Source organism: Lasiosphaeria miniovina (genome assembly GCF_030549165.1).
Source record: "Lasiosphaeria miniovina strain SMH2392-1A chromosome Unknown B0T26scaffold_5, whole genome shotgun sequence".
Classification (NCBI taxonomy): Eukaryota; Fungi; Ascomycota; class Sordariomycetes; order Sordariales; family Lasiosphaeriaceae; genus Lasiosphaeria; species Lasiosphaeria miniovina.
This window is the reverse complement of record NW_026848224.1, coordinates 2,657,009-2,670,262: the sequence shown is the minus strand read 5'-3', so window position 1 is coordinate 2,670,262 and position 13,254 is coordinate 2,657,009. Positions and strand designations below refer to the sequence as shown.

The following is a 13,254-nucleotide window of genomic DNA, read 5'->3' as shown; positions in this document are numbered from 1 at the left end:
CGGGTATTAGATATCGTAAGTAGGCAAACGATGTCATGTCTCATGATTCTCTTCCTACTTTCCTTGAGCACATATGTATCCATAAAAGCCGGTGGTGTATCAACTTTGCCATTAATTATCTACTGCCTGCCGCTGGTGATAGATGGATATGAGTCATGGCCAATCTCTCCTTTGGGAACCTATTGCCTACTCCATTATTCCAACGGTTCTCGGGCTTGATCCCCCAAATAGCCGGGAGGGCCAGGTATTCGAACTAGGCCGTGATAGCTTCCTCCGTAGCGCCGTTGAGGCGCGCCGAGTCGATCCGCTGTGCTCTCTGGGTCTGCTGGTGTCCAAACGCAATGCAACGAGGTTTTGTGCCGGCCAGCCGGTGCCGAAGTGTACTCTTCGGCACACCATATTTTACTGCCGCCTGACGGACAGAACCCCCGTCACGGACGAGGTTCATCGTCGTCAGCATGTCCAGTTCGCTGTATTCAGGCATGGCTCAAGATAGAATTGGATGAGCTCTTGATTGACGAAGAAATGAAGGAATTCGGGGGTTTTCCGAGGAAGTTGTGGCGTGATGAAGAAGAAAGCGATTGATCACCTTTAGTTGAAATTCTTCTAGGTCGATACATGCTGCATCGACAAGTCCGACCATGTCGAGCTTGAGCACGCCCTCAACTCCATGTTTAAATGGTATCGCGATGCGGCAAAATGCTATGTCTATCTCGCAGACGTCCTAGCCCGCAAGCGGGATGCTGATGGCAACTTGGAATGGCGGCTGGGTTTTCCAAAATGTAGATGGTTCTCCCGTGGATGGACCCTCCAAGAGCTTATTGCCCCAGCAAGCGTCGAAATCTTTTCTAGAGAGGGCGAGCGTCTGGGAGATAAGAAGTCTTTGGAGAAGGAAATTCACGATAGGACAGGGATTCCTCTCAGAGCCCTCCAGGGTAACCCTCTGTCTGATTTTAGCGTTGACCAACGAATGGTATGGATCGAGAAGCGCGAGACACGGTACGAGGAAGACAAGGTATACGCTCTATTCGGCATCTTTGGCGTACACATACCGGTCATCTACGGCGAGAGAAAACAAAGGTATCGAGGCGGCTACGAGAAAAGATTCGCGAGGATTACTTTTGTTTATCAAAGCTGTGGTCCGGTGGCCTGCGGGACCCGTGCGATGATAAGGAGCGTATTGAGCTGGCAAAAGGCGGCCTGCTGGCTGACGCTTACCGCTGGGTCTTCGACAACCCCGACTTCAAGAAATGGCAGCAACTTCCGCAAAGTCGCCTGCTCTGGATCAGGGGGGACCCCGGCAAAGGCAAAACCATGTTACTATGCGGCATTATTAACGAGCTAGAGGGGCCTATTACCGCTGACGGGGGCAATTTGGCCTCTTTCTTTTGTCAAGCCACCGACTGGCAAGTTAACAACGCAACCGCCGTACTACGAGGGTTAATCTACCTACTTGCCCGCCGACAACCACGTCTCCTCTCGCATTTGCCGGAGTACACATACCCCTCTAATGACGCAATGGCATGGATCGTCCTCTCGAAGGTTTTACAAGAGATGCTAGGAGATCCCAACTTGAAGGTCACCACCTACTTGGTGATTGATGCCCTCGATGAATGCGTGACAGATTTGCCACAGCTTCTCGAACTAGTCACCCAAATATCATTAACATCCCCTCACGTTAAATGGGTCGTCTCTAGTCGCAATTTGCCGCATATTGAAGAACAATTGGTGGCTATTGCGCAATATTCCAGACTCAGTCTCGAGCTGAACGCTGAATCTGTCACCGCCGCTGTCGAAGCATTCATTCAAAACAAGGTCCTACATCTCTCAAGACGAAAAAGCTACAATGAAGCAACAAGGAATGAAGTACATGAATACCTCTCGTCCAACGCGAACGGGACCTTCCTCTGGGTGGCCTTGGTCTGCCAGGCACTTGCCGATCCGAAAGTTCGCAGCTGGCAGACGCTCGATAAATTACAGGCATTCCCCTAAGGGTTGGATTCTTTATATACGTAAATGATGAAGCATATTGATAACTCGGGTAATGCAGACCTTTGCAAGCGAGTTCTTGCCACTGCTACTATCGTTCGCCGACCCATCAGTCTTCGTGAACTTATCACTCTTGTCGAGATGCCAAACGACATTCGAGAAAATCTACAGAATCTCGAAGAACTTATAAGGCTTTGCGGCTCGTTTTTGACTCTTCGAGAGCAAATTATCTACTTCGTTCACCAATCAGCCAAAGACTCTCTACAGGGAAATGCCGTACACCGAGCTTCTAGAAACGCTTTTGACTGGGTCTTCCCTCTGGGGGTAGAGTATGTAAACCACAGCATCTTCTCAAAGTCGCTTGATGCGATGTCTGATGTCTTACGACGCGATATGTACGGCTTAGAGGCACCAGGATTCCCAATCGACGAGGTTCAGACGCCACATTCAGAACCACTAGCCACAGTGCGGTGCTCATGCGTCTTCTGGGTTGACCATCTCCGCGATTCGATTTCCGATAAAATTACGGCGCAGCACAATATACACATAGTTAACACCTGAAGTATCTTTACTGGCTCGAAGCCCTCAGTCTACTCCGGGCTATTTCGGAGGGTATTATCGCCGTAAAACTGCTTGAGGAACTACTCGTAAGTATAAATTACCAACGCTAGTAAGCCACACTAACAGAGATGTAGGGGCGTACCAATCAAAGGCAACTAACAGCCTTTATTCGGGATGCACACCGGTTTGCTCTATCTTGCCGATGGATAGTAGAGCAGGCCCCCCTTCAAGCGTACGCATTAGCGCTCGTATTTGCACCAACTAGTAGCTTGGTAAGGAGAAAATTCAAGGTAGAAGAGCCTGACTGGATTAGCACGGCGCCTGTAGTAGAGGTGAAATGGAATGCTTGCCTACAGACACTCGAGGGCCATAACTCCTTGGTTAATTCGGTCGCCTTCTCACCGGATGGCCAGTGGCTCGTATCGGGCTCGCGCGATAATACAATCAAGATCTGGGATACGGCCTCGGGCCGCTGCCTAGAGACGCTTGAGGGCCATAGCTCTTCGGTTAGTTCGGTCGCCTTCTCACCGGATGGCCAGCGGCTCGTATCGGGCTCGTCCGATAAGACAATCAAGATCTGGGATACGGCCTCGGGCCGCTGCCTAGAGACGCTCGAGGGCTATAGTAGCTCTTGTGTTCGCTCGATTGCCTTCTCGTTAGATAACCTAGATAGGTATGAGTATTGCTTAGGGAGGGAGAATACCTGGGTTATTTGTAATGGCCAGAACGTATTGTGGTTACCACCGGAATACCGCCCAGAATGTTCTGACGTCCAAAAGCGGATGATATCCATCGGCTGTTCATCGGGACGAGTTTTCACAATTGGCTTCTCACGATATTTTTAATACGTATCAAGTCTCTCTCACTCGTCCTCTATATTTTTCTTTTCTTGATTAGCACCCGAAAGGTCTGGGAGGACAGGTTATTTTATAAATATTATGAAAATTCTAGTGTTTTCTATTAATAATAAGTATATTGCGTACTCTGCTTTGAGAAGGAACGATTATCTCTTCTTAAACCTATATTTAACGTGACGGAGGCGAATATACTAAGTAGCGATGGTGTTGGTATATGGTAGTAGTCAAGTGTGTTCGCACTTAACTGGTGCCGAATAGGACACGTATCCTCCGTGACTCATCTTTTGCGGAGAATAGATATCGCCACTTGCGCACGATCCGCCTTCACTCTGCATCTTTGGGGAAATGGATTTAGATGACTCCGTAAATGATTGGTCCAGTGGCGACGAGCCGCAGCGTGGATATCGCGATGTCGCGTGTTCCCCAAGTCAACGTATTCATGGGCGATGTCGCCCCAGTGAAAAGGGTTGCGGCCTGCCCGAAAGACGCTCCTCTTCGTACCGTATGAGGACTGGATTCCAGGCTAGTCATATGAAGAATGCCCGCCCTTTTGTATATACTATATCGAGGAATAGAAGTTAACCCTGAATAAGAGAACAGCCGCGAAGCAAACTGAAGATAACCTCGTGGTGGTTCCGAGTGACTGCTGGAATGAGGAGCTAGCATCTAAGATCGCCAATCTTCTGGGTACGTCGTACATTTGTGCAGCGCGTCGGATTGACATTTTCTTAGATGTACGGATAGCCTCGATAGCAAGGATGATTTTGGCTTCTTGGGTTTGGTTAGACATTGTATTGGTTATGGTGTGCGATAGTTTGAAGTGTGGAGGTTATGGAGCCGTGGAAAAGTGGCCCGCTCGGTGGGGTGGCCCGCTCGGTGATAAACCAGGTTATAGCAAGGAGTAATAACATCTAAACCGTAGGCGGAAGCGATAAAACCCTGGTTTTTGTCATGGCACAGCGCATTGCGAGTTCATTGTCGCTAGTCGTGTTACGTCATCTTCTAAGAAACCCAATTAGGTTAACATGTGGGTCACGTGCAAACTTCCCCCACAAACCTTTTTTCACCGATCGCAGCTCCTGCGATCTTTCTTTCTTTCTTCTTTAGCTTAGTTTTACACTAAATGAATACGGTACGTTATTGGCATTTGCCCTTTAAAATCCTATCAACCGTGACAGTTTTTACCTATCCGGCCAACTCATAGTTATTAATAATTATATCTCGATTGCTCCTAGCCAAGTACTAACTAGTCTAGGTATATCTAGATCCCACTCGGTGACATGTATATCCTCCCGGCCGTCTTCTCTTGGTATGCCTGGATATCGGGATGTTGCACGTGATCGAAGTTGACAGCGCATTGAATTGTCTGGTTAAATCAGGTTTAGTAATACACGAAAGAAAGCCTTCTTATACTCAAGAAAAAGGACAAAGGAAACACGGTTTAGCAAGAGAGTTAGCTGTACGAAGTAAGGGAGCTTGGCGCGCGCGCACTAAACGAACAGCTTGTGAAAAGGGGTAGAACCAATCGGCTTGCGCGATCTCCAAGGCTGGCGTTATTGCGCTCTTGAGAGCGTTAGTGGCCGATGAGGAGGTTGCGGATGGAAAGTGCGGGTGAATGCGTGCTGTCCCGGCTGGGCGAGGACGGATATGACGTTTTGGATGGGGAGGAAGTCGCCGGATGAGGCTTCGAGAACAGTAGTCCTGCTTGCGTTGGGGGATATTGGAGGGAAGACGGGGTTGTTTTGGAAGGATGGTGAGGTCTGTGAGCAGTAGATGACGCTGCGGTATTGTGTAGAGTAATGTGTGGTTAGAGAGATTAAACGGGTTGCTTGCTGTAAATATGCCAGGGGTTTGCGCCAATGCATACCTAGTTACTAAGGTAGTAATGTCGCGAGTTGTCTAGGTAAGTACCTTTAGTACCTTTAGTTTTATATGAATACCTGCGTTCCGTTTATCACTGTTCCTTGGATCGCCATTTGCCGTATCTCAATGGCTACATGCACCTCCCTCAGCAGACAAACTGTGCAGAACCATACCAGGCAGATTCTACCGATCGCTATTTCCCTACCGGCGGCGCCGCCTTGGCGAAAATGGGCAGGCTGGCCATCTCGGCGGCTCCTCCGCCGGAAGAACGCTTCTTGAACGCCGTCCACGCCTGCACTGCGCCGTCCCGGGCCTTGCCGAGCAGCTCTCCCGCCGCCTCGGCCATACCGGCCCGAACCTCCCGGGGCGTCCCCAGCACGAAGCGGTCGTCGTCCGCGAGCGCCTCGACGGGGTTGATGTGGGGGATCGGGACGTTCCCCAACTTGTCGACGTCGAGCATGCAGAACTGCTTTATCGAGATGGCCGGGAGACGATCCGGGCTCGGGGGTTTGGGGCACACGCTGATGGTATAGCCCATGACGTGCTGCAGGAGCGGTGTCTTTTGTGGGTCGGCGGTGTCGTCGCCGGGATTTCCCGTGTCTGTGATCGGGTTAGTCGGGTACTGGCAAGGGGGGTTAATTATGCCCCTATGCCTCTATAGTGGCACTCTTGTCCGCAACGTTGGGGGCAGTGGGCTCCTCGTCGGCATCACGTCACGAAGGGACAGCGTGTGATGCCCGCGAGGCAGGGAGGGTAACTCACATTCGCCCCACAGTGCGGGAGGCACATTCTTCCACAGCGGCGTGGGCACGAGCGGCTCTTTGACGCCATTCCGCTCCAGGCTGATGACGAGCTGCGACGTCTTCCACGGCTCCTTGTTTTGGGTGGGCCTCGCAAAGACATTGATCGGCTGGCTGGTCCCGGGCGAGTTGATCACCTGCTCCGGCGCGTCTCCTATCACGGCTGAGCGTACAGGCACACGCGTGACGACCTCGAACCGCAGAAGTGAGCTGAGCACTTCGGTAGGCCCCGACGCCGCCGAGCCGGCGCCGCCCGCTAGCGTTACGGCGCCCTCGGTGACGGAGACGACGAAGTTCGGCACGGCCGCCGCACCTGCGTCCGGCACGCTGGCGGTGACGTTCTTGACCATGCGGAGGAACTCGTCGAGCTTGAGGGCCGGCGAGGCGTGCGCGTCGGCGGGGCCGAAGACGACGTCAACGCCCCAGCGCCACACGTGCACGTGGGCCTCGCCGCGGATGGGTGGGCCGCGCAGCGCGACGTCGGCCGACAGCTCAAGCGGGCCGAGGTGGATGGTGATGAAGAACGGGCGGAACGTGGCGCTGGCGAAGAGGGCGATACCGACGTCCGCCTCGAATGCGAACGGGTGGAAGTGCATGAAGAAGTCGGCGTAGGCGCTGAAGCCGGCGCGCAGCCAGCCGCGGTCCAGCACCACGTCGAGCCGCCCACCGCCCATGGCCGCCTGTGGCGTCAGCGCGAAGTAGGCCTCGCCCGTTAGGTGCAGGTCGGCGTCCATCTGCCAGGCGATGGCGACGCGGCCGCCCGGTGGGTTGGGGTAGTGCGCCGGCGGCGTGTAGTGCGGGTGGTAGCCGCCGACAGTACAGACCCAGTCGCCTGCGTGCTCCGAGCCCGGCAGGAAGTAGGCCAGCGCGAAGCCGCCCGTCAGCTGGCATGACGGGTGGAGCACGAACGAGGGCGGCATCAGCTGCCCGAGCACGAGGACGGTGCCGTGCAGCGGGTCGACGACGGCCTCCATGGCCAGGTCGACGACGAGGAAGGCGTGCGCGAGCGGGTCTGCCTTCTCCTTCTCGTCGTCAACTTTGAGGTTCTTGGGAAATACGGCCCGGGCTTCGGCTAGGATGGCGAACTTGGGTTCCGCGGACAGCGTGACGGCGAGGAGGGCTTTGACGTCCACGAGCTGGAAGGCCTTCAAATGGAGACCTGTTCCCGCCGTTCACAGTCAGTAGGATGCATTTAACCCGGCAGATGGCGTGGAGAGGTGGGGAGGGAGAAGGGACGGGGAAATTAAGCAGTTCTGAGGCCACGAGCAGGTACTTACCGGCGGCGAACCACATCTCGTCCGGAACTGTTGAGACGATGGCGTTTGAGCCGTCTCGGAACTGGGCGAGACGCTGCAGGATGTCGACCTGAGACGGGGTGTCGCTGGCCAGGGCGATGAAGGGAAAGCCGGGGACGCCGCTCACGTCCGGCAGTGACAGGCGCGAGTTGTAGCCGAAGCCGCCGCTAAGGCCGTTGATCTCGGCGCAGCCGAGCTCGGCGATGAGGCCCTGCAGCACGCCGAAGATGAACAGCGACTTGGTGAAGGGCTCCGTCTTGGTCTCCTCGTAGACGCCCATCGCGAGCGCCGACCACCTAGTCATGGACACAGCGACGGCGCCCATGAAGCCGGCCGAGTTGCCGTGGTCGAAGCTCGCAAAGGTGCCGGCCAGCCGCGCCGGCGGCTTCTCGAAGGCCACGCTCATGCCCGCGAGCTTGGGCTCGAGGTGCAGGCTCTTGAAGTCGTCCGGGTGCCGGACGCCGCTCAGATCAAAGGTGAGTGTTAGGCCCATCAGCTCGAAGGAAACGGGGCCGAGGCGAACCGAGGCGTCGAGGGACACGCACACCGAGCTGAGCGAGGCGCCCGAGATAGAGAGGCCAATGTTTCGGATCGAGAGCGGACCGGCCGTCTTGGCCATTGGCGCCACGGACGTGCCCGCATCGGCCGGCGGGCCGACTTCCTTGGCGCTGCCGCCCGTCTGGCTCGGCTGCGGAGGGGGACCCGGCTGCGGAGGAGGACTCGGCTGCGGCCCACCCCCGCCAGTCCCTCCGCCCTGCGGCGGCGGCGGCGGCGGCGGGGACGGCGCGCCGCCCACCACGTGGTCGAGCACGAGCTGCGCCTGCCCCTGCTCGAGCGCCGCCACCTGGAAGTGGACACCGGCCGCAAGGCCAACGGGTGGCGCCGGGCCCGTCTTGGGGTCGGGCTTGTTCGGCTTGACGAGCAGCCGCAGCGGGCCCTGGAAGACGTTGTTGTTGAGCACGTCGACCTCGGGCCCCGTGATCTCGCGGTTGGTCCAAACGATGCCCAGCTGGTCGAAGGGAGGCGCAACGGACCCAACAACGGGCATCTTGGGCACTGCGGGCAGGCCCGCCAGCGAGAAGCGCAGCAGCCGGCCGGCGCGCGCATACCCGGCCGGCGGCTGTAGCGGCGGGGGATTCTTTGCCTCGTCCCCGTAGCTGCGAACCTGGGCGTACGTTATCACGAAGCTGGTGTTGATGGCGATGAAGACCGCGAAGATGGCGTGCTTCTGCCCGTCGACGCCCTTGACGCTCTTGCACGAGAGGTCCAGCGACAACTCGGACGGCGACACCTCGAGGTTTTGTGCAACCGTCGGCAGCGACCCCACGTCGTCGACGAGTCCCGTCAGGAGCTGCGAGACGTTCACTTTGTTGTTGCCGCCGTCGGCAGCGGCGGAGGCAAGCTTGGCCCCGAAGGACCAGCTGCCGTCCGTGCCACTGCTGTGGGTGTACGTGAGAGCCAGCCTCAGCCTTTTTGTGGAGTTGTCGATCCTGACAAACTCGTCGCCGTTCTTGGTGAACTTGTCGGGCGGGCCGAGCAGCAATGTCCCGCTCAAGCCTAGCGTAGATGGCAGGCCAGAGCTGTCGTACTCGTAGGACGCAGAGGCTCTCTCGATGACTAGGCCTGCCATGATGTCTTGGATGGCGTGGCCAGAGCCATCGGCAGCGAACAGGCCGAAGAGGTTGGCCACCTTGATGTTCCGGACGTCGCCCGCCACTATCCAGTGGGCTCCGCCGTCGCCGGTCTCATAACTGATCCGCGCGTACATGCACGCAAACCTGTCCGTCTCCGGATCCTTGTGCTCATCATCGAGCTGGAGCTCGATAGTAGTATTGAACTGAACGGAGAAGGCCGATGGCAGCGTAGAACCCGGCGTGTAGCTTAGGGCCAGGTCGAGCTGTACTTCGTCGAACCAGAGCGGCGGCACATCGCCTTGATCTTTTGCACTCGGCGGGTCGCTTTCGCATTGCAGGCGGGCTGCCAGCCCTACCGTCATGTTCCCGTCGCCGTCGCCGTCGCCGTCGCCGTACGCCAGCGACATGCGGGCCTCTTCTATCGTGTCGGGGATCCCTTTGGGTAGCGTGAGGCTACCTTGACCGATCAGCTTCTGGATTGATATGGTCTCGACGGAGTTGTCTGTCCACGGGTCGAAGCGAACAAAGCTGTCGTAGTAAGGGTAGAGGTCGAGGGGTGTGTCTCCAAACGATTCGGCCTTGCCCCAGAGCTCCGCCGACAGTCGAAAGACGCCGTCACTCCACTGAAGCGAAACCCAAAAGGGGGCATTGGGCGGGCCTTGGTTATCACCGACTGGCAGGCCAGCCTCTAGGCCGACCGTGAAAGACACCGGTGCCGGCTTCGTATTCTGATCGCCGGCAAAGACAACCGAGACGGTGCGAATATAGATGTTGTTCTTGGGCATGACAGTCTTCAACGCGTCCTCGATTTTGGCTACCGCAGAGTCCGCGGACCCGCTTTCATCAGCAGCGCCGTGCCCTGCAAAAAACCTGGCCAGGAAGATCTTCAGCAGCTTCGCGAGGTCTCCCGATGCCTTGGCAAACTTAAACACGAGCTCGAAGCCATGCTCTGAGAGCGACAGCCTGATGGAGCCCTCCAGCGACGCTCCCAGCTCATGGAGAGGGTCCTTGGGATCGTCCAGCATGAGCGTTGCTTCGAGATCCAGCGCCGATGTGATCTGGACATTGGTGTCGAGGAGCAGCTCGTAGACGGTTGTTCCCGTCACGACGACATTTGCGAAGCTCACAGGACCCAGGCCGTCCTTCAGAAGCGCCTGCAGCTCGCCGACCGGCGATTTGCTATCGCCAAGAGCGGGTTCCATGGCTAGACGCAAGATGACGCGGTTATCCCCGTCTGGGATGAACCACAGACCGGAGCGGGCTCCATCTGCGGCGCGGACTTTTAGAGGGAGATCGTTGAGGTGCTGGGCCGCCGTCTTATGCAGAGGGAATTGCATGACTTGAGCAAACTGCCCGAAGGTGAGCGTGCGAGCAGACTTGGCCGGGTCCAAGGCGAACAACATGCCACATAGCGAGCTGTAATACCCCGGCAGTGTCGGCTTTACCGCGCCATCCACGGCAGCTGGCCCGAACTGCGATTTTCGACTCGTCTCGGCCGTCGTGAAAGCAAGCACGGGCTTGTTAGCAGCGTCTTGGAACGTGACCGTGAGTTCGATCTGATCTAGACCGATGCCGCCGTCGGGTGCGCCGGTGCTGGTGAAGTACGAGACTTCGACCGAGACTTTGCCGCTAGCACCACCATCCGGATCCGTGAAGCACTTGTGAAGCCACTCGCATACGTCTGAGTTCTCTTCGCTCAGCTTGACTGGTGGCTGGCCCTTCAGGGCCTGGAACTCGTCGATAAACAGGTCCCTGGTCCACGTCTCCAGCGGGTCAGTCGGGGCCTGGGCGGCCATGAGGAAAACACGCCGGCCGCGCCGTTTTTTCTGTTTTCTAATTCTCAGGCTGCTTCTCACAACCTTGTTCTTGTTTGCGACAAGGTTGGCGGAGTTAGTACCAGGGTTCTTAGCAGCCGCATACTGCTTTACCAAGGCGTCGTACTGCTTCAACGTCTGCCTCGTCCTCGTCCTGGGCGTTGTTACTTTCTGCCGGGTCTTTCTGGCCGTGGCTCGCGCCGTGCCCTTGCGGTAGTCGAGTCTGCACACCACGTCGCCGGAATTACCCGTTGCCGTCATGTGCACATAGCTAGCCGTCTCCTGGTCTGCCAGATCCGGAGAACCGAATTGGTTCCACCTCAGTATGACTCCGTTCCGTGCGATTTCGGTGCAGTCCTCGAAAGCCGCTTGTGCCGTGCCGGCGTTGCTGCCGGGCGGCTTCCAGTATTGGGATGGAAGCCGCCCGAGCGCCGTGTTGGCCCAGTCCTTCTGCAGCTTCTCGAACTGTTCCTTGGAGTAGGAGAGGCTGTAATATGTCTTCATTGCCGCGGCCGCCTTGCTTACGATGTCCCAGAACATGTTGTCATTTCCCGACATGTTCTTCAAGGCATCGAGGATGGCGGTGGTCCCGTCCTTGAAGCTCAGCACGGTCGAGACATTCAGATCCGCGCTCCTCAGCGTGTCCAGCCCTGCCGTCATCCAGTACGGCGCTCGAGTTCCCAGTACCTGCGGGAACGCCTTCCCCAAACTGTTCTTGAACTGTGCTACCGCCAACACATAGAACAGCGTTGCGAAACCTAGAAGCCGGCAGGACCAGGGACGCCCGCCGCGTTAGCTATTGCCTACTTTACGCATCTTGGGCAGCTCCACTACTCACTTGGATGGCCGTACTCGTCCCCGGCGGAGACAATGAAGGCTTGGGCATCGAACATGAGCAGGTTCTCTGGGGTGGCATTGTGCGAGCCGTGATGGCCGGCCTTGACAGCGTCTAGTTTGACGCCGGGGGGGGCAGCATTCGTCATCCAGGCGATGAAACTCCTCTCCAGGACTTCCTCGGCGTCACCGCCGGTGTAGAGCGAGATGCGCAGTGGACTCTGATTTGACGGGACAGGCCAGACGACCGCTGCCATGATGGAAGACGCATTCATATCCTTGGCGTCATCCGACTTCTTCTTCCAGCCCTCTTCGAAAACGCGCCACTTTTCGTTGATGAACTTCTCATCGACGCTGATGCAGGGGAACACAGGAGACAACTGTTTCTGCAGTTCCGCGCACTTTCCGTAATAGCCGAGCAGAGACGTGACAGGGTCTTTCAACTTGGGTGGATTACCGGCGTTGTTGTCGAAATGCTTGCCAGTGAAGAGGTCGATGCCAAGGCAGTGGGTGCTGAAGACGGCTTTACAAGCCTGGTACCACGCGTCTTTCTTCCCGTCTTGGAACATCAAGTAGCATTGGTTGCCGCCCACATCGATTTTCCAGCCCTGCTGGACGATCTTGTTGACGCTTCTTGCCGGGCAGTAGAAGGTTGTCTGATTCTGGTCGACGTAGGTCCAGTTCTTCGCATTCGTGGGTGAGCCGACCATGTCGTGGTACAGCAGTGCCAGGAGACCACCATAGTGGTCGCCATCCCAGTGAGTGACAACAATGCTGGTGAAGCGCTTGCGTCTTAGCGAGGCATCGTCTTTCATGAGCTTGCCGACTGCGAGTTTCAAGTCACCACGGGCAGTCGGCCGGCCTCCATCCATCAGCACCGAGCCAACAGTGTCGCCGCCCTTGCGGAGAAGATGCACGGCACCATCTCCAACACCGACGTTGATGAAGTAGGACTCGACCTCATAATCCTCATACTCAAATCCGGTCTTGGGCTTGGGCGGCATGTTGGTTTATCCGCAAAGCTCGATGGTTGTGTGGGCGATGGCGGCGATCGAAAATGACATGGCGGTTTGGAGGACTGTATCTGTCGTCTGGCCGTAGTGGTCTGTCGTCTGGCCGTAGTGGTAACACTGCCGGAGGGTGTACGCGCGCCGAGTTGGGTAAGGCACAAATACCCAGGTACCTACACGTCGGGAGTGATGTGCGGGTCAAGGGCCGCTATCCCCTAAAGTACATAATACTCTACCTGGGTAGGGACCAAGATCGGTGAATTGAGACAATTTGTAGGCAGTGTCAGACATCGCCGCCGCACCAAAAGTTAGGAACCTCTCTGAGTGGTGATCAAGGTACCTAATTATGCCTGGCTTATCGTCTGACGGGCAGTACCTTATCTGGCGCTTTCCGTTTCGAGCTCCTCGCAGAGGGTCTGCAAGCCTCTGGACGCACAGGGCCGGGTCTAGGCCGACTGACCAGAGGTTTCCCCAACAAATAGCTGCGTTGTACCCCAAATAGAGACAAGCCCGTGGGCGAAGGTGGTGATATTGTTCGTGCCGACAGTCTCAGGCTGCTCCTGCATGCAGCTAGTCCTAGAGCAGACTACACAGAGT

At 56.6% G+C, this 13,254-nt stretch overlaps 2 protein-coding genes across 2 annotated transcripts; one reads left to right on the top strand and one right to left on the bottom strand.

The window, feature by feature from the left end:
- Nucleotides 1-670: 670 nt before the first annotated feature.
- Nucleotides 671-1,992, top strand: B0T26DRAFT_677546 (uncharacterized protein; the record flags this gene model as incomplete). The annotated part of the gene is made up of 3 exons (XM_060440112.1): nucleotides 671-1,015; nucleotides 1,135-1,316; nucleotides 1,752-1,992. 3 exons carry the CDS (start codon nucleotides 671-673, stop codon nucleotides 1,990-1,992), a joined length of 768 nt encoding a protein of 255 aa, XP_060294501.1.
- Nucleotides 1,993-5,463: 3,471 nt separating this feature from the next.
- Nucleotides 5,464-12,651, bottom strand: B0T26DRAFT_753316 (uncharacterized protein; the record flags this gene model as incomplete). Its single annotated transcript, XM_060445657.1, has 4 exons — nucleotides 5,464-5,870; nucleotides 6,033-7,229; nucleotides 7,348-11,571; nucleotides 11,652-12,651. The coding sequence occupies 4 exons, from the start codon at nucleotides 12,649-12,651 to the stop codon at nucleotides 5,464-5,466; spliced, it is 6,828 nt and encodes a 2,275-aa protein (XP_060294500.1).
- Between the last annotated feature and the right edge of the window lie 603 nt (nucleotides 12,652-13,254).